Below are 19,394 nucleotides of genomic sequence, written 5' to 3'. Positions count from 1 at the left end.
ACCAGACCAGACGAAGAATAGAAAGACGAAGGTTAATGAGTTTGAAAAACTGAAAAGAAAGAGAGTGGTATTGGAGGGGTGTGTGAGGGTCTACAAAGTGAAGCGGACCAAATGGCTGACAAAGCAAAAAATTCTGGTGGGACAAAAATGGCAACTCTAATAACAAAATCCAACACACTTAGACGTCGAACCACAGAAAAAAGGGAGGAGTTGGCTGGCCTGAAGGCTGACATTAAGGAGAAATCCGATGCACTGAGGCAGTTTGATAAGTAGTAAAACTTCGGCTCATTTCCCTAATGTTGATGTTTTACTGCAGCGCTGTTGACAGCAGTACCTACTATTAAAATATTGAGAAGGCAGTTAAAGTTGTGTTTTGTGAACTGAATATGCATAGATTTATATTTTTAAAAAATCAGTTGACTTGAACCTAGAGTGTTTTTTTTTTTACCATATGTATTTGTTCCGTGGTAGTGGTCTTATTTTTATACTCAGAGGTCTTTATATGGTCTTAAAAAGCATTATATTTGCTTGTCAGAAATGTGCAGAAACCCTGATAAAATACATTTTTTTCTATATACATTGTGTTTGTGCAGCGGATATAAAAGATGAAATACAGTGTAGCACAAAAGTGAGTACACCCCTCGCATTTCTGTAGATGTTTATATCTTTTCATGGGACAACACTGACAAAATGACACTTTGACAGAATGAAAAGTAGTCTGTAGGCAGCCCGACCGTCTCATCAGACCATAGGACATTGTTCCAGTAATCCATGTGCTTTGGTGACTTGTCTTCAGCAAACTGTTTGCGGGTTTTCTTGTGTACCGTCTTCAGAAGAGGCTGCCTCCTGGGGTGACAGCCATGCACATCAATTTGATGTAGAGTGCGGCGTATGGTCTGAGCACTAACAGGCTGACCCCCCACCTCTTCAATTTCTGCAGCAATGCTGACAGCACTCCTGTAACACATGACATTTTGGAGGGAAAATGACAAGCAGTACTCAATTTGGACATTTAGGCATGTACGTAGTTTCGAAGGGGTGTACTCACTTTTGTTGCCAGGGGTTTAGATATTAATGGCTATATTTTGAGTTATTTGGAAGGGAAAACAAATTAACTATATATATATAAGCTGCACACAGACTACTTTCCATAGTGTCAAAGTGTCATTTTGTCTGTTTTGTCCCATGAAAAGATATACTTAAATATCTGCAGAAATGCGAGGGGTGTACTCACTTTTGTGATACACTGTATATATAGTTTTTTTTTTTTTTTTTTTTGGGGGGGGGGGGGGGGTCATAATCAAATGCTGGACTAAATTGCATATGAGTGTGCATTTTCTTCTGGGTATTAATAAAATAAAACTTAGATGTAGACAGCATGCCTGTGCAAGATTGTAATACTATGCTAATTCATTATGCCTATTGTGATCAACTGTACCTTTGTGCGTAGGCTAACAAGACTCCTCTGCGCCAGCTTGACCCCAGTCGGGTTCTTGGGATGAATTGTGTCTCAGATTTCACACCTTCGTTTACCAACCTTGGCAGGCCGGGTATGGGAGGAGGAAGAGGACCAGTAAGTAACATAGGATGAATGTTATAAAGGTCACAGACCAGCAACCTAGTGTTTCTTGTCTTTGCTCGTGCTTTTCTTAGCCTCCAGGTATGGCCATAGGTTTAGGTGGCCCTCGTCGTTCTCAGCAGATGCAAAGGAAAGAACCAAGAAAAATCATTACCAGCATGTCACTTAATGAGGATGTGAAGCTGAACAAGGCAGAGAAAGCATGGAAACCTTCAAAGAAAAAAACACTGCGTGGTTGTCAAGGAGAAGAGACCGTGGAAAATAATCCAGAGGAACTGAAGACACAAGAACTGTTTAAAAAAGTCCGCAGTATCCTTAACAAACTTACTCCTCAAAAGTTTCAACAGCTGATGAAACAAGTGTCCGAACTTCAAATTGACACAGAAGAGCGGTTAAAAGGTGTCATTGCTCTCACCTTTGAAAAAGCCATCTCTGAGCCAGACTTTTCAGTGGCCTATGCCAATATGTGCCGCTGCTTTATGGGGGTATGTATCAATAATTTACAGATGCTTAAATTTAAGGCTAAATGATTTTAGATACATGGCAATGGCAATAAAATCTTTCAACTTTGTAGCTAAAAGTCCAAGCCTCAGATAAGCCAGGAGATACAGTGAACTTCCGGAAGCTTCTACTGAATCGATGCCAGAATGAGTTTGAGAAGGATAATGATGACAATGAAATCTTTGAGAAGAAGCAAAGAGAGCTGGAGGCTGCTGAAGGGGTATAACACCAAGTTGTTGTTTTTTTTTTTTTTTTAATTGTTTATATTTTACACTGTAAACACGCATTCCTTTTTTACTAACACATATCTGTCAACTGATATTACATTTCTCCCTCAACAGCTTGAGGAGAAGCAGAGATTAATAGAGGAACTTGAAGATTCTAGAAACAAGGCTAGGAGGCGATCACTTGGTAATATTAAATTCATCGGTGAACTATTCAAGCTTAAGATGCTCACAGAAGTCATCATGCATGAGTGCATTGTGAAACTACTAAAAAACCATGATGAGGAGTCCCTGGAGTGTCTGTGCAGACTGTTATCTACCATTGGAAAGGATCTAGATTTTGAAAAGGCCAAGGTGCAGCATACACTTATAGTTCCATGTACCAACTTTCCAAGAAGGCAATGTATAAAATAAAATTCAAACACTAACCAATGTATTGTAATGGTCTTTAGCCTCGTATGGACAAGTACTTTAATCAGATGGAGAAAGTAATCAAGGAAAGGAAGACCAGTTCCAGGATTCGCTTTATGTTGCAAGATGTGGTGGACCTCCGACAGGTAAACCTATAAACACTTCGCCTTAAGCAACTTGCTTTTACTTGATCACAGCGTGCATATTTGCCTTGGCGTCAAACTTCGGTTCAATGTCTCATCAAACTACCATTATTTTTTAAATAAGTTTTTTTACTATACATTTCTCTATTTTGATGAATGAGCAATGAGCATTTGTAGTCCATGAATTCTCTCTTGTCCCATATCAGAATAATTGGGTCCCAAGACGTGGCAACCAAGGCCCAAAGACAATTGACCAGATCCACAAGGAAGCTGAGCTAGAGGAGCACAGAGAGCAGATGAAAGTGCAGCAGGCCCTTGTCTCCAAGAAAGAATCTTTCGGTGCTTCAGGAAGCAGGGCGGGATCGGGGACTCGCGGGGGGCCTCATGCTCCTGGTCGTGGTGTTCCACCACAAGATGACGGCTGGAACACAGTTCCAATTTCCAAGAATCGAACTTATGATGCGAAATTCAAATTCCCAAAGGTAGTTTTTGTGTCTGTTACTTACAGTGGTACCTCGACATACGAATTTAATTCGTTCAAGGTTTGTATGTTGAAATGTTCGTATGTCGAGACTGATTTCCCCATAAGAATATATTATAGTTCGATTAATTCATTCCACAGCCCAAAAACCTTCGATAAACACTTAATAAATACTGCAGGCACAATTACAAATAGCCATTACACAGAGCAAAACAAATGAATTTTAAATAAATAGGAGATTTCAAAAAAGCATTTTTATTGACACCTCTACTTATAGAGGCTGGCTTTCTGACATACTGTATTATTGCTTCAATGACCTAATCACCAGCAATTTATTCATAGCTCTTTATTCTTAATCCATATCAACAAAAGGTGTTCCCTCTCCTCCGAATGAGCGCTATGACGTGTAGAGAGGATTGGATGCTTTGACCATCTTGTCTAGCCAGTTCACTCAGACACACAGCACACTCATATTTTTCTATGATTTGTTTCTTCATTTTTATGGTAAGCGTCACCTTCTTCCCTTTTTCTCCACTATTACCACCTGCACAAACCTTCTTGAGACCCATGATGATTTCTCTCACAAGAAAATCCGACGTGCTGCCGTCTTTTGGGAAAACAAAGAATTGAACTGTCGCAAATCGTCGTATCACGGGCATTTTGTAATATATAGAGACATATGACGAGTCAAAGTTTATGTTGTATGTCGAAAAAAATCGTATGTTGTTAGGTTCGTATGTCGAGGTAGCACTGTATATGCATATATTTGCCTCCATTTTGCACCAAGCATAGTCATGGAATGAAACATTCCGGACAGAATTAAATGTAAAACAGTAGTTCGTATTGATTTTAAAGTATTCAGTATTCTGTAGTCAGATGCAGGCTAGCCAGCAACTAGTTTACTCTTCTACGCAGCAGAACTCAAAACCTTCCTGTTCCCCTCCCCCAGATGCTTTTGCAGCCTCTTTTACTGATGTTTGCATATGCTTTAAAGCACAGGTGTCAAACCGATTCCACAAAGGGCCAAGTGGGTGCTGGATTTTGTTCCAACCGATTCCGTGAAGAGAGTTTAACCAATGAATTTCCTGCTGAAACAAGCAGCACATGACAAAGTTTAACTGATGACACATGATTGGTGAAAAGGTGTCCTCTTCATTGGTTGGAAAGCAAACCGGCACCCACTTGGCCCTTTCTGGAATCGGTTTGACACCTGTGCTTTAAAGGGTCACTTATTAAAAGGAGTTAAATAATAGAAGCACAAGAGGGACAGTGGAAAGTATTAAGTTCATGAAACACCTAAGTACAATCCAGTTATACTCTTTAATCATAGTCATTTCCAGATTAAGCCATATGCTCAAGCAGTTTTGATTAATCTCTCTCAGTCTCAGATGGAGGTTTAGCTTTAATCACACTGTTCTCTTCAGGCACCTGCTTTTGATATCCAGACTCAGTGTCTTGCTCCAGGAGGTAAAGGCGCTTTGAGTTGGGGTAAAGGCAGCAGCGGTGGTAGCACCAACAAGATTACAGATTCTGGTATGTGTCCTTGTTGAAAACCCCCCATGCTTTGATTATGTGCAACACCAACTATTATTGTATTTTCCCCTCCCAGCCCCAGAATCCAATGTCCGTCCAGCTACCAACACTCTTAACAGATTTTCAGCTCTGCAACAGAACTCGTCAGGCACATCAGTAGAGTCAGACAGGCGGGTTCCTCAGAGGTAAAAATTATTGTAATGGTGTTTAAACCAAATTTGTAATGTGGTTGTTCTTGCAGTCCTGCCAACCATGGGAATTTTTAAAATACCAAAATACTGAAATGGCATGAACTTCTTGGAAACTTTAGAGGTATTTCTTTCGTTGTGCTCTTATCCTCTCATCTCATTAGTCACAGATATGGCTGCAAAGGTATTTTATTATATCTTATATATCTTATATATCTATTATAGCTTCCCGTCTTCCTTTTCTTTTTTTTTTGGGGGGGGGGGGGGGGGGGGGATTCACATTTGCTAAAAATAAGTTGTGCATTTTATTGTTTTTGTAATATTGTATGTCAATTTTCCAGAAATCAAGTTATTAAACCCTATTTTTTACACAGCTATATAATATATTGCCACAACTGGTGGGTCTGAAACCTCCTTTTAACAGGTCACAAATGTTTTTAGCTTTTTAAACCACATACTGGAACTCAATATGAATCTACAAAAACAATCCAGAGTGAATATGGGATGGGTTTTAAACAACTGATCGATCGGCGGATTTCATAAATTTGGGGGAACGGCAGCCAAAATTATAATCGGTCTTGTCCCCGAGCACGTTGAGATCATTTAGCCACATTAACCCACTCGCATTTGGTTGCGGACATTTGTGCTCATTAATTTGGGAATATAAGTTCAATTGTTGGGTATTTTCATACTTTTGCGACCCCGACATAATGTTTATGATTGTCATGCCTCTCAGCTACGTTAAGTGGGAAGGAGTGAAATTACTGAATTCCATGTAGTTACTGTTTTGACCCAAGATGGACTCATTAAGGATCTTTCTTTTGTGAGTGAATTCAATAAGATAACACCTGTTTAGTGATTTTTTTTTGGGAGGAAAAAAATATTCATTCATGTTCATCATTAAAATGTTTTAAGACTGATATTATTTTGAAATTCTCTACTCCTGAAAACTAATTTGAAAATGTCCTTAAACCTTGTGATTTTTATTTCATGAAGCAAAATTCTGGAAAGAAAAAGGAACAAGGAACTGTGAAGTAAACAAGAATTTAGGAGTTTGAAAATAAGACTTCTTTTTTTTTTTTTTTTTTTTTTTTTAAACCACTGCACAAGCGGTACAGAACATGTTAAATGTTATGAAAGTGAAGTGTGGAAATTGTTACAATATACTAGTAAGGTCAAGTAAACATGCAGAGCTCATGGTCTGAGCAGAAGCTTGGTACAGCATGTCACAATAGGTAAAGGTGAGGTGTCTAAATTTGTGGTCAGTGGGATTCAATGGTATCGTATTTTAGCATCTTTCTTGGATGAGACTCATCTTATCAATCAGACCCTCACTGCAAGATTTACAAAACCTTAAATAGCGGGTTTTAAATGACAGTGGCTGGCTGACTATGATTGTCTAACTGGCTTAAAGATTATGATGCACTGGCAGACAGATTTGAGAATTATTTTTCCATGACTATTTTTTATCTGTCCCAATGTAGAAATAGCTCAAGTCGAGAGCGAGGAGAACGCTTTGACCGTGGCGATCGTGGATTTGATCGACGTGATGACCGTGACCGAAACCGGCAACAAGTTGCTGCTACTCGCAGCTTTAGTCGGGAAAATGAGGGGCAAAGTCGGGAGAGAGAGCAACATGGATCAGCAGATCCACTCCGCAGAGTGGCAAACATGACAGATGACAGAGATCGAGGGAGCAAAGAAAGAGCTCGGAGTCGAGAGAATGGTATCTCAGCAGATTTTATCTTTCTACATCGTTTTGTTTGACTAATAACACGATTGTCGCAAGCACAGATTTGTGAAGTGTTGTTACAAATTTGTCTTGTTTTATATTACATAAACAGTGATGAAGGAAACACCTGTAACTCCTCCACCTCTCCAAACTTCTAACAAGCCTGCCTTGACTGTGGAAGCACTAACCAAGAAATCCAAAGCCATCATCGAAGAATATCTCAATATCCTTGATATCAAGGTAAAACAGTAAGATATATTATTATTGTTTATTATTTTTTTTGTTTTTGGGAATGCGAGTTTAAATACTAAAACAGATGTTTGTAAAACCCCTATTCCAATGAAGTTAGGAAATTGTAGCATAAATAAAAAATAAAAATAAAAAAAAATACAATGATATGTTTATTTTCATCCTATATTTAATTCAATACGCCACAAATACATATTTATCATAATTTCCAACTCTAGAGCCCACCGGACTATAAGATGCACTGCCCAAAATGCACTGCACCTGACTATAAGCTGTGGATGCCCATATTTTAACATGGGATTTACAGAGAGAGATGTGACACAGAAATATTTGCTAGATCAACAATGTGTTGATCAACGCATAACTATGCCGTATGGCCGGGGTCTTCAATTAGCGGACCGCGGTCCACGACCGGACCACGGTACACCTCTCTGCAGACCCAGAGCAAACGGCACTTTAAAAAAAAAAATTTTTTTTTAAATCAACAACTTTTTTTAACATATTATTTGTATGAATCACCGATCAGTCGCTATGCGCTACTATTCTATCGCTAAATTCTGTTTCATTTTTAGTCAAATATTTCCATGTTCCCACTTCTGTTGTCATCTCGAAGACAACGATGCGCTGATTGGCTGAGAGAGCCTGCACGGATGTGCTGATTGGCTGAGAGAGCGTGCATTGATGCGCTATTTGGTCTAGAGAGCCTACATGTTGCTAGCTAGCTAGAGTGGACGGACCGCAGCAGTGTGAAACACGAGTCGCACCCGGCACTTTGCAATCTGTTTGTTCACATGCCACCAGTAGAAGACCGAATCTTAACAAAATGGCATGCTCAAAGTTGAGCAAGAGAAGAAAAGAGGACAACGAAAATTGCTGTTTCAATGAGGAGTGGACTGACAAATATGCGTCCATTTAACCAACTTCAAGTACCAAACCTTTGTGCTTAATATGCTTCAAGACAGTTGCTCTGATAAAAAGTGAAAATGTGAAACACAATCATGTTAAATAGCACAGCTCTTTTTTTTTTTTACACGGAGAATGGAAGTCTGAGTACCCGGTTGGTCTAAACTTGGCTTGTACTTGACTGACATTAATAAAGGGACCCATGCTTGTATGAAAAAAATAATTGTGGACCTTCAAGATTTGTATTTCAGGACCCCTACCATATGGTGTCTTCTTCATTCATATGCAGCAGCCTGTCACATGGGGGAGCCAGACACCACACGACCAAATCTCAGTCTTGTTCTGTGAGGCAGTCCTTTGAGAAACGACGTTAAATAACGAGTCACTACATTTAGATAAAAGCATAAAATCCACTTTACCTTGGCTTCTAAGCTTGAAGGGGATGAAGTCCTCTTAAAAATCCCTGCCATAGCATCTGATATACTCAGCTCTAATGGCTATTAGCACTAACCATAGTATAGCTGCTTTGTTGTAGAAATCATAACCAAGTCAAAACTCCTAGGACTATCCTTAAACTGTTATTCTGTAATTGGATCAAGCTTTAGAGGGAGCCTTCCCGGGCAATAAAGTTCTTTGAGTGCTGGTTGAAAATGGCTAATCGGCACTAACATAGTCTCATGACCTCTTGTCTTGGCAAACAACAGCTATCCACCCATTTAAAGTCATTCTCTTTTAGTGGCATAGAGCATCAGAGGGAGTCCTAGTCATCCTTAAAATCCACAGACTTTGTGATGTCGTTTGACGAAGTTTCTGATAAGCTGAGCTCCATGTCATTGCAAAATTTGGATATGCTTTTAAAACATTTCTAATCAACAATGGTGTGACGTGAATAGTTCTTCTATAGTGGCAGCAAGGGTCTTCACTTAACAAGCCTGTATGTGACAGAAATTAACTAGTTTTCTCACAATTGGAGTCTGTGAAGCTATCACTGGCTAAGGGTGCATTTGTTGGACAAGAATACACACTGAACACATGCGGACACTCATGGGAATTGAGTTTTGTCATAATAGAACACTCACTCTAGTTTTTAAAACCTTTGAACCCTAAGTGACAACATCATCATGATACGCTGGGCTGCAGAGTGAAATGAAAACTTTTTTTTTTTAACGATAAAATATGAAGCTACTTTGTCCCTCAAAATATTAATACATGCTGTTTTGTTATAAAAGCCTCAGGGTCCAAACTGAGAGGGAAAAAAGTAGCATTTTATAGTCTGAAAAATGTGGTAATTCGGTGTCCTTGTTGCTAATTTGTTTGAGCTAACTTCTTGACAAACACCTCTGAAAACCGTCACACGCCTGAGCTTGCTAGCTTGTACTGTAAATTATTGGGGAAAAAAAATAAGTAAAAGTCCAGGGAAATGGTACGTGGACTGCACAAACACTTAATTTAGATATCAGTGAAGAGGCTCCGAAATACTGTCCTGCGGGCTGCAATTAGTGCATGGGCTGCACATGTGAGAACTGAACTAGGGTAACTTAAACTAGTAAATCACATTAACGAGTGAAAGGACTGGATCACATTTAAACAATAGAGCGGACTACCTAGGTGGCATGTTGTTCTTTTTATGTGATGTTTAAAGTTCAACATCAAAAAGCAATATTTCAGAAAATAATGGAACAATTTGGTCGTATAAATATGTGAACATAAATGTGTCATTGTCTTGTGTCAACCAATATTATCTGCATCTGTACCAATATTTTTTCTGTCCCCAAAGGATTCCCTGGAATGTGTACAGGAGTTACACTGCCCTCAGCTATTGTCTGTGTTTGTACAATTCGGAGTGGAGTTTACACTGGAGCGGAACACTGCTACCAGAGAGAACCTCGGCCGGCTGCATCACCAGCTCATTAAGACAGGCATCCTCCCTACAGAACAGTACTTTAAAGGGTCAGTATGAAAGTTCAAAAGTCCTCCTCATGCATGTTAAACTAACATGTAGTGGAGTGCCTACTCATTATCTGTATCTGCTTTTCAAAAAAATCCTGTGAATGTCCAGTGGCATACAATTATAACAGAGCATAGTAATAATAAAGTGTGTGTTCCCAGCGTGGAGAAAATATGAGCGCTTAACAAATTAGCGTTAGCACTGTAAACAAATGGCTACAAGGCTGATTTGTATAACACTGGCTGCATTCCAATCACGGTTTGAGTTGCCCTGAGCACTTGCTATGACGTCACACTGAGGCCACTTGGAGGGTGGAGGGAAAGTGGGCGGAGGGGGAGCGAAAGACGTAAATGGAACACACCTGCCCTCGTTCACTCACAGGTAAGAAAATCATTGAACAACCACAAGGTGTTGGAGTAGCGCTATACTGCCTATTTCAAATCAGTAGCGCCTCCAGAAATTCTTCATAGGGGTGGCCAAATGGGGCCACTTAAAACCTTGGGTTGGCACACCAAAAAATAAAAGCCATAATTTCAGGGTTTTACTATGTTGAAGTATTAAACAGGCCAGTAGAAAATTGTCAGAAAGACTTCAAGACACACCTTCTGATTTACTTTTGTTGATGGTGTTATATTGTTTATTGTATACTATTATATTGTCTTAATGTACATAGTCCATAATAGTCCAGTCAAAATTTTGAGTTCCGCAGCTACTACAATCTGACATTATACTGGCGAGTGGGGTGACTAGTGGGGTAGCCAACAAATTCATTGGGGGGAGCCGTGGCCAGGTCTCGCCACCCCCTGGTGGCACCATTATTCCACACCGCACAAAATTTACTGCGACTCATGTCAATAAGCTGGAGAAGTATTCCGTTGGTACTTGGAAATGATCAGAATTATAAGTTTTGGATCAAATTTTATTTGGGCATTTCATTATTTATTTATTTATTTATTTATGTATCTATACCTTACAATCTGTAAACTTATTTGTTGTACAAATACATTTAACCTATTTGAAGTTTAAGTTCAGTCCCTCCCAACGCCATTTGATTGACAGACTATTCCTTTCGTTAAAAGCAAAACAGAAAAGGCAAGCGAAATAGAAACATCAATGACAAAAATTGTCATTGTTTTTTCCTTTTCTTACCGACAAAAGTGAAAGTCAATAAAAAAGTAACTTTAGTCTTTATTTATTCATTTATTTCTCTTTAATGTTTTTTTTTTTTTTTTTTGGGCACTCCTGTGATTCCATACGTCCTGCCATAACTGCCACATACAGTCTAATTTAAAAAAAAAAAATTTATTTGTTAACAACAATGATAAATTTTACAATTCCAAAGGCAGTTTGGTATCACATTCAAACACCGTGCTGGCTCCTCCATTCATTTTCTTTTTCTTTGGTGGTAAATAGACAGCGGCCAACGGTATTTGAGCTTCATTATCACCACCGCATGGACATATTTTCCGTGTACTACTGCAATGCACTGTGGGATACAGGGAGCTCCGGAGTGACCATCGTTTTTCATTCGATCACTGAGCCCTCTGAGGGTCCATCTCACCAAGTTCACTTGCTGTTTTGGGAATTGGAACGGCCCTTAAGATGGCGGTGGGGATTCCCCCGGGGGGCGGTGGCTAGGGCAAGTGAGCGAGGGGTCATTCAAACCGCGATTGAAACGCAGCCACTGTGTACAGAGATGGGTAGTAACGAGTTACATTTACTCCGTTACATTTACATCAGTGACTTTTTGGAAACTTCTACTTACTTCTAAGAGTAGTTTTACTAAGCCATACTTTTACTTGGGTAGATTTGTGAAAAAGAAACGCTACTTTGGGCTACACTAGTCGTTACATTTTCCCTCTTTATTCTACATATTAGATTTTACTTTTTGTTTTTTTTCGCCAGAGATGCCAACAATGGCTCTACCAGTTTTCCCAAGAGACGTCGCAACAATAATCACATGACTCCATTATTCCAATCAGACTCAAGCTTGCCGTTCTACAATCACACCAGCCTGTTCAATCATGTGGTATCTTTAAAGTACCGTTAAAAAAAATGAGTATTTGACATAGAGCTCTACCATCAAGGTGACTGGAAAGCGAGGATTTTAACCTCTCTGCCAAATTTAATTTGGGACCGATTGACCAAGCTAAACCGGAGATATCCTTTCTAATGACATAATAGGAAATCTTTTCTCCACTAAAGGGCGCTCATGCTCTTTGGACAAATGATGCTTCATTTCTGGAGATTTTTTCCTCTCGCCAGAATTCAATGTTTTTTTTTTTTTTTTTTTTTTTTTTTAATTTATTTATTTTTTATTTATTTATTTGGCTTAATGTGGTTATAGGTTATAGTATAGAACAGGGGTGTCCAAACTTTTTGCAAAGGGGCCAGATTTGGTGTGGTAAAAATGTGGGGGGCCGACCTTGGCTGACGTCCTTTACGTAGAACAATATATTTAAGCAAATTTTAGCAAGCCAGTCTGTGTCTCACATTTGCTTTATTTTTTTTCTTTCGACTCTCGGGTTCTTGCAAAATACTGCTGCTGTGAAATTGAACTAGCTTCAAGTTGCTTCAATTTCTTGCTGCGTATCTTCACTGTAATGTGGTCGTACATGTCAGCGTGTCTCGTTTGGTAATATCGCCTCACATTTTGAACTCTTTATAAACAGCGACTGTCTCTTTGCAAATGAGGCAGACACCGTTGTTGCGTATTTTAGTGAAGAAATAGTCCAATTTCCACCTATCCTTGAAGCGTCGGCCGTTGCAGTCAACTTTTTTTGATTGTCGCTATTTTAGAAAATTGGAAGTAAAGGGTCACACGGGGTAATGTTGCTTAGAGTGCTGCTGCCTTTTACTGTGTAAATGAGGAGCAGCATTTAGTGTGTAAGCCACTTCATATGCTGGTAGCTGTACTGCTGACCAATTTATTAAGTGTGTGCGGGCCGGATGTCATTGATTTTATGACAGAGGCCGGGGGCCGGATGATATTTGACCATGGGCTGCATTTGGCCCCCGGGCCGGACTTTGGACATGTCTGGTATAGAATAATAATAAAAGTTCATATAGAAATCTTTGTGTTGAGAAAAAAAATGCGTTTGGAAAATAAAAAAATCAAACATCGTAAGCACTTACTCACAATGTTACTTATTACTTGAGTACTCCTTCTACCAAACACTTTTTTAGTTGTACTTGAGTATGTTTTTTTGGATGACTACTGTTACTTTTACTTGAGTAACATTATTTTGAAGTAATGTTACTCTTGAGTAAAAGTTTTCACTACTCTATCCACTTCTGACTGTGTATATTAGTTTGGATTTTTTTTTTTTTTTTTTTTTAGTCAAATGCACAATAAGATAAAATGTTTTTCACAGGTGCTGTGATTTTAAAAGTTCTGAATTAGAGGTACAATGGGGCTAGAGAGGGCTGCTTTTTCCCCCCTATTCACGTTTTACAGTCAGATTATACTAACAGTTTTATGAAATGTGATGCCTACCCCTACCACCTTCAACTGTTTTTTATAGTGTACGGGTCCTGTCCTCTGTTGTCAGTCATGGGATAAATGGGTACTATAGATCCGAACACCATAACCAAGTAAGAGCATTGCTTTGTTTTGTATAGGCTTCATGAAATCTTGGAGATAGCTGAGGAAATGGCAATAGACATCCCACACATCTGGCTCTATCTGGCAGAACTGATCACTCCTATACTCCATGAAGAAGGCATTCCCATAGGACATCTGTTTAGGTTAGTCCCAAACCCCATTAACTTTTTGAATTTACAAATATAAAATGGGAAATATTCTCAAATCATGTGGCCATTAACTATTGGATTTTTCCAGGGAGATTTCAAAGCCTTTGATCCCCCAAGGCAAAGCTGGAGACCTGCTTGTCCGTATCCTCAATTTATTCTGCAAAGAGATGGTGAGCTCATCCGTTTGACTGCACACATTAAATGAAGAGTGGGATAATAATTTCACAATCAATTATGTCAAACACAGTGAAAGTTATAATTTCGCAATCAATTATGTCAAACACAGTGAAAGTTAGGTAAAGCTTTTCAAAAGTTTAATAGTCTTTTCTATAAAATTTAGTGTCATTCAAGTTCAAAGTGTTATTTTAGTGTTATTTTTATTGGGACCTGAACATACATTTCAGAGAATCCTAATGCCCTGGAGGATTCTTTGTGTAATACACTGTTGTTGTCTGTTATTAATGAATTACTATGTACTTGTGGCTGTTGTTTTGTTCACCTTTGAGCAAATAGTTGTTTGGTAGATACTGTTGCTTGTGTCTAAGGGGCATTACTTATAGTGCTAAATACAGAGCAAAACATGCACTGCTGGCCAAAAGTACTGGCATCCCTGCAATTCTGTCAGATAATGCTCAATTTCTCCCAGAAAATGATTGCAATTGCAAATGCTTTGGTAGTAATATCTTAATTCATTTTGCTTCCAATGAAAAAACACCAAAGAGAATTTTAAAAAATTATTATAATTTTACACAAAACTCCAAAAATGGGCCGGACAAAAGTATTGGCGCCCTTACCCTAATACTTGGTAGCACAACCTTTAGACAAAATAACTGCGAGCAACCGCTTCCGGTATCCATCAGTGAGTTTCTTACAATACTCTGTTGGAATTTTAGACCATTCTTCTTTGGCCAACTGCTCCAGGTCTCTGAGATTTGGAGGGTGCCTTCTCCAAACTACCATTTTCAGATCTCTTCACAGGTGTTCTATGGGATTCAGGTCTGGACTCATTGCTGACCACTTTAGAAGTCTCCTGTGTTTTCTCTCAAACCATTTTCTAGTGCTTTTTGAAGTGTGTTTTGTTCTGCTGGAAGACCCATGACCTCTGAGGGAGACCCAGCTTTCTCACACTGGGCCCTAAATTATGCTGCAAAATTCGTTGGTAGTCTTCAGACTTCATAATGTCATGCACATGGTCAAGCAGTCCAGTGCCAGAGGCAGTAAAGCAACCCCAAAACATCAGAGAACCTCCACCATGTTTGACTGTGGGCACCGTGTTCTTTTCTTTTTGTTGATGCCTTTTTCTAAAAACCTCTACTTTTGTTTCATCTGACCAGAGAACATTCTTCCAAAATGTTTTTAGCTTTCTCAGTTAAGTTTTGGCAAACTCCAGCCTGGCTTATTTATGTCTCTGGGTCAGAATTGGGGTCTTCCTGGGTATCCTACCATAGAGTCCCTTTTCATTCAGCCGCTGACGGATAGTACGGGTTAACACTGTTGTACCCTCGGACTGCAGGACAGCTTGAACTTGTTTGGATGTTAGTCGAGGTTCTTTATCCCCCATCCGCACAATCTTTCGTTGAAATCTCTGTTCAATTTTCTTTTCCGTCCACATCTATGGAGTTTTGCCACGGTGCCATGGGCTTTACATTTATTGATGACTTTGCGCACGGTAGACACAGGAACATTCAGATCTTTGGAGATGGACTTGTAGCCTTGAGATTGCCCATGCTTCCTCACAATTTTGCTTCTCAAGTCCTCAGACAGTGCTTTGGTCTTCTTTCTTTTCTCCATGCTCAATGTGGTACACACAAGGAAAGATGATGAGTCAACTTTAATCCATTTTAACTGGCTGCAAGTGTGATTTAGTCATTGCCACCACCTGTTATGTGCCACAGGTAAGTAACAGGTGCTGTTAATTACACAAATTGGAGAAGCATCACATGATTTTTAAAAGGGGGCCAATACTTTTGTCTGGCCTATTTTTGGAGTTTTGTGTAAAATGATTTAACTTATTTTTCCAATCTCTTTTGTGTTTTTTTCATTGCAAGAAAAATCAATGAAGATATTACTACCAAAGTATTTGGAATTGCAATCATCATCTGGGAGAAATTGAGCATTAGCTGACAGAATTGCAGGGGTGCCTATACTTTTGGCCAGCAGTGTATATGCCACACAAGGTGAATGGCATTTCAGAAGTTGAGACATCTGCCACAGTAGTCAGTTTCTCCGCAATGTCTCCATCGGGTCGAAATCGGACTATAAACACGTACTTTTTACTCGGCTTTAGTTCATATACTTTAAGTGGCAGATCACTAATTGAATGTGTGCATTGCGTTGCCAGAGCCAAAACAAGGTGGGTGCAATGTGGAGGGAAGCAGGCCTTCAGTGGAAAGTTTTTCTTCCTGACGATGAAGACATCAACAAGTTTGTGACAGAAAAGGTAACAGATGACCACTAAACCCCTCTCGCCTCCTCTACTTACCATGTTATGCCTCTTTGAACGATTTATTTCAAATGAAAATTTAGTTTGAAAATCCTAATGGTAACTTTGTTCTATTTTGTTGAAGAATGTGATGTTCACACTGGGTGAAGAGTCTGAAAAGAGCAAAACCAAAAAGATGAGTTCTGCCGAGCTGACCAGACAGCTTGAAAGATTGATTCAAGACAAGGCTGATTCCAAAAGACTCAATGACTGGATTGAGGTCTGTGTTAATTTTTATTGGGCTTTTATTAATATTTGGCTTCTGTTGACTTCATGCCAGGTTCTGAACAGGTGTCTTATTGGCGCTTGTATCGCTGCCTGGGTCTGTTGCCCTTTTAAATTGTGTACATATTAAAAGCTTATTCTTTTATATTAGACAAAGATGGATAGTACCCACGTTTGTCATTTTGACATTTTAAGATGACTTCATTTGGCAAGATTAATTGGTTTAGATTAATGGTGTACAATAGTTATACTTGCCTTTGGATAGACATCTAATATACTCACCATTAAGGTTGGGCATCGAGCATCGCGCATCTATGGGGCCCGGTTCTAACACTCCGATGGTTCCGGAACCGTTCGAATTTTAAAATTTTGATTCCATGTTTCGATGCCCTCACTACCTAGCGGCAAAAAATTGCTGCCGAATACCACGAAGAAGAAGCCACATGAAGCCTGTGTTTGTGGACTACAACTTGATTACAACCATGGACACGGCGCGGCGGCGCTCAAAAGTTTGGCTCAACTTTACAAAATAAAAAGACGAGTCAGCTCAGTGCAACATTTGCAACACAACTGCCAGTATATCATGCAAAGGTGGCTGCACGACCAGTATATACCTCTGGCTTCATGAAATAAAGGTGCCGTGTAGCATAGCTGAGTGCCGCAACGGTCCTCTAACCAGTCAGAAATGTAAGTAAAACAATAAATTACGTTTGTCTTCTGCTGCTCCCACGATCCGACCCCAGATAAAGCGATGGATGGATGGATGGATGGATGGATGGATGGATGGATGGATGGATGGATGGATGGATGGATGGATGGATGGATGGATGGATGGATGGATGGATGGATGGATGGATGGATGGATGGATGGAGTCGCATTATTACGTCGGGCTGTGGTCGATATCATTTACATAGAACTAGATGTGAAATGACAGACTCGGTGGCGTTGGCAAACAGCCACCATCTTAAAGCAGTAGACGCCTCTCTATTAACAGTATTAAAAGATCTTCAAATTATCATCCACAGAAGAATTAATACTCATGCTTCGTCGTAGCTCCTAGCTAAAGTACATGTATGGCAAAAAAATATGCGGAAATGATTTCTCCGTGAGCTTTTGAAAAATAGACATCTTTGTGAAAGTGCACTCCTGTGGAAAGAAACTTCATCACATTCAAGTTCAAAGACTGATATTTATATACAAGTTAAAAATAGCCCTGTGAGAAGTTAATATAATTTCATATTAATTGTATTAATAATAATTTAAAAAATAATAAATAATAAAATAATAATAACAATAATTAATTTTAAATTCATATAAGTTAAAAAACATCCAGAAGTTAAGACATTTATATGAACTAATACATTTTTAAACTTTTATTCTTTTTTTTTTTACCCTGCCTCTTAAAAGAATCGGAATCGAGAATCGTTCAGAAGCAGAATCGAAACATGGAATCGGAACCGGAATCGTTCAATTTCAAACGATGCCCAACTCTACTCAACATTGGGTTTTTCATTTGCTGGTTTGTTCGCAACTGATGCTGTCAAAATGGCACTTGTGTTTTTAGCATGTTAGCATGCTCATGTTTGTCTTTTAGGCCAACCTGGATGAGCAGCAGATCACCTCCAACATGTTTGTCAGGGCACTGATGACCTGTATATGCCAATCAGCAATTATCTGTGAGTTGCTTTCGTTACCTTCTCTGTTCAAAATTATACGTTTCTATAAAGGTTTGAGAATAAAAGCTGGATAAGGTAATAGTTTTCAAATAAAGTAAAGTAAAGTGCGTTATAAATAAAATGTATTATTATTATTATTATAAGAAGAATTAAAGCTGTTTTCAGACATAATATTCTGCAACTGCGCAAGTAGATTGAATAATCATTGCTTTACAAAACAGTAACAGTCTGTCAAACAATCGTCACAGTGTAACACAACTGTCATGCTTTATAAATCATTCATATTTCTTTATGCCATTCTCATATGTACACTTCACCTGGATGTTCTTCATTTTTAATTAGTATATTTTTTGTTTGTTTGTTTATTCTTGGCACCGTTAGTGAGAAGTTCCAATGTAATTCTGCATCTGGTTGTGAATGACAATAAAGGGCATTCTCATCATTCCCATCTTAATGTGAGATGTGATCCGCAATCTATCCGGATCGTGACTTTCAGATATAGAACCGAGAGCCAATACTTGCCCTGGTCTGCAGGCTTTCAGACATGCAGTCTGCTGTATTAGACTGAGACCCTGGGTATGACATCATACCGGTTTAATTTTTTTAAGATTCCACTGAAGAAATAAGAAGAAATAAGTGGAACTCTACCCCATGGGTGTGAATATGAGTGCCAAAGGTTTGTCTGTATATATTTAACCTGTCATTGGCTAGCTTAGTTTAACTGCAAACCCTAATAACAGGCGCTACAGAACAGATCACTGGGCATATAACCAATTAAGTTGTTTCCATGACTTTTTATTCGGAGTCACCATAAAAATTTTTTTTTTAAAAAGTTAAATTGCTGCATCCTATAAATGTTATATGTGAGCAATAACGTCTTGCTTACTAGTACTGTCAAATTTATCGCATTAACGGGCGGTAATTAGTTTTTTAAATTAATCACGTTAGAATATTTGACACATTTAACGCATGCAGGGAATGACCCGCTCATACATTGCCTCAAACAGTTTACAATGACGCCGTTTTAGCGCATTGAGAGCGAAAAGGCAGAGAAATGCGAGTGGACACAGGTGTTCATTGGACCGCGCCTTTTATTGGCATAAGCTTTGGCAGCTCTTTCACAACAAACATAACTTTTGTGCCGAGCGACGTGGGAAAGAATGACAGGAGACGATCTTTTACTTAACATGCTTTGTTGAACAAAGCGCAGAACATATACCATTTGCAGCCACCACTGACAGTCATGGTTGCCCAACTTCCCATCATGCATTTGGGCTGAACAGTTAAGTCGCTACAGTATCATTTAGTGAAAGCACAACAAAAATAATATTCCTATCGCTCAAAAAAATAATGTTCACAAAAAGA

The 19,394-nt window shown here is 39.0% G+C and overlaps 1 protein-coding gene across 1 annotated transcript in view; it reads left to right on the top strand.

Annotated features, from left to right (window-relative positions):
* LOC130917378 (eukaryotic translation initiation factor 4 gamma 1-like) overlaps positions 1–19,394 on the top strand; it is a 75,768-nt gene that overhangs the window by 55,131 nt on the left and 1,243 nt on the right. The window contains exons 13-28 of the mRNA XM_057838712.1: positions 1,451–1,573; positions 1,654–2,064; positions 2,154–2,300; positions 2,422–2,658; positions 2,757–2,861; positions 3,065–3,340; positions 4,764–4,872; positions 4,949–5,057; positions 6,545–6,786; positions 6,905–7,032; positions 9,722–9,894; positions 13,514–13,639; positions 13,734–13,815; positions 15,987–16,085; positions 16,213–16,347; positions 17,948–18,029. Of these exons, the coding sequence (XP_057694695.1) occupies positions 1,451–1,573; positions 1,654–2,064; positions 2,154–2,300; positions 2,422–2,658; positions 2,757–2,861; positions 3,065–3,340; positions 4,764–4,872; positions 4,949–5,057; positions 6,545–6,786; positions 6,905–7,032; positions 9,722–9,894; positions 13,514–13,639; positions 13,734–13,815; positions 15,987–16,085; positions 16,213–16,347; positions 17,948–18,029 (2,584 nt within the window). The remainder of the gene's footprint in view (positions 1–1,450; positions 1,574–1,653; positions 2,065–2,153; positions 2,301–2,421; positions 2,659–2,756; positions 2,862–3,064; positions 3,341–4,763; positions 4,873–4,948; positions 5,058–6,544; positions 6,787–6,904; positions 7,033–9,721; positions 9,895–13,513; positions 13,640–13,733; positions 13,816–15,986; positions 16,086–16,212; positions 16,348–17,947; positions 18,030–19,394) is intronic.

This window comes from Corythoichthys intestinalis, chromosome 6 (genome assembly GCF_030265065.1).
Source record: "Corythoichthys intestinalis isolate RoL2023-P3 chromosome 6, ASM3026506v1, whole genome shotgun sequence".
Classification (NCBI taxonomy): Eukaryota; Metazoa; Chordata; class Actinopteri; order Syngnathiformes; family Syngnathidae; genus Corythoichthys; species Corythoichthys intestinalis.
The sequence above is the reverse complement of the archived record's forward strand: the minus strand, read 5'-3'. Positions and strand labels throughout refer to the sequence as shown.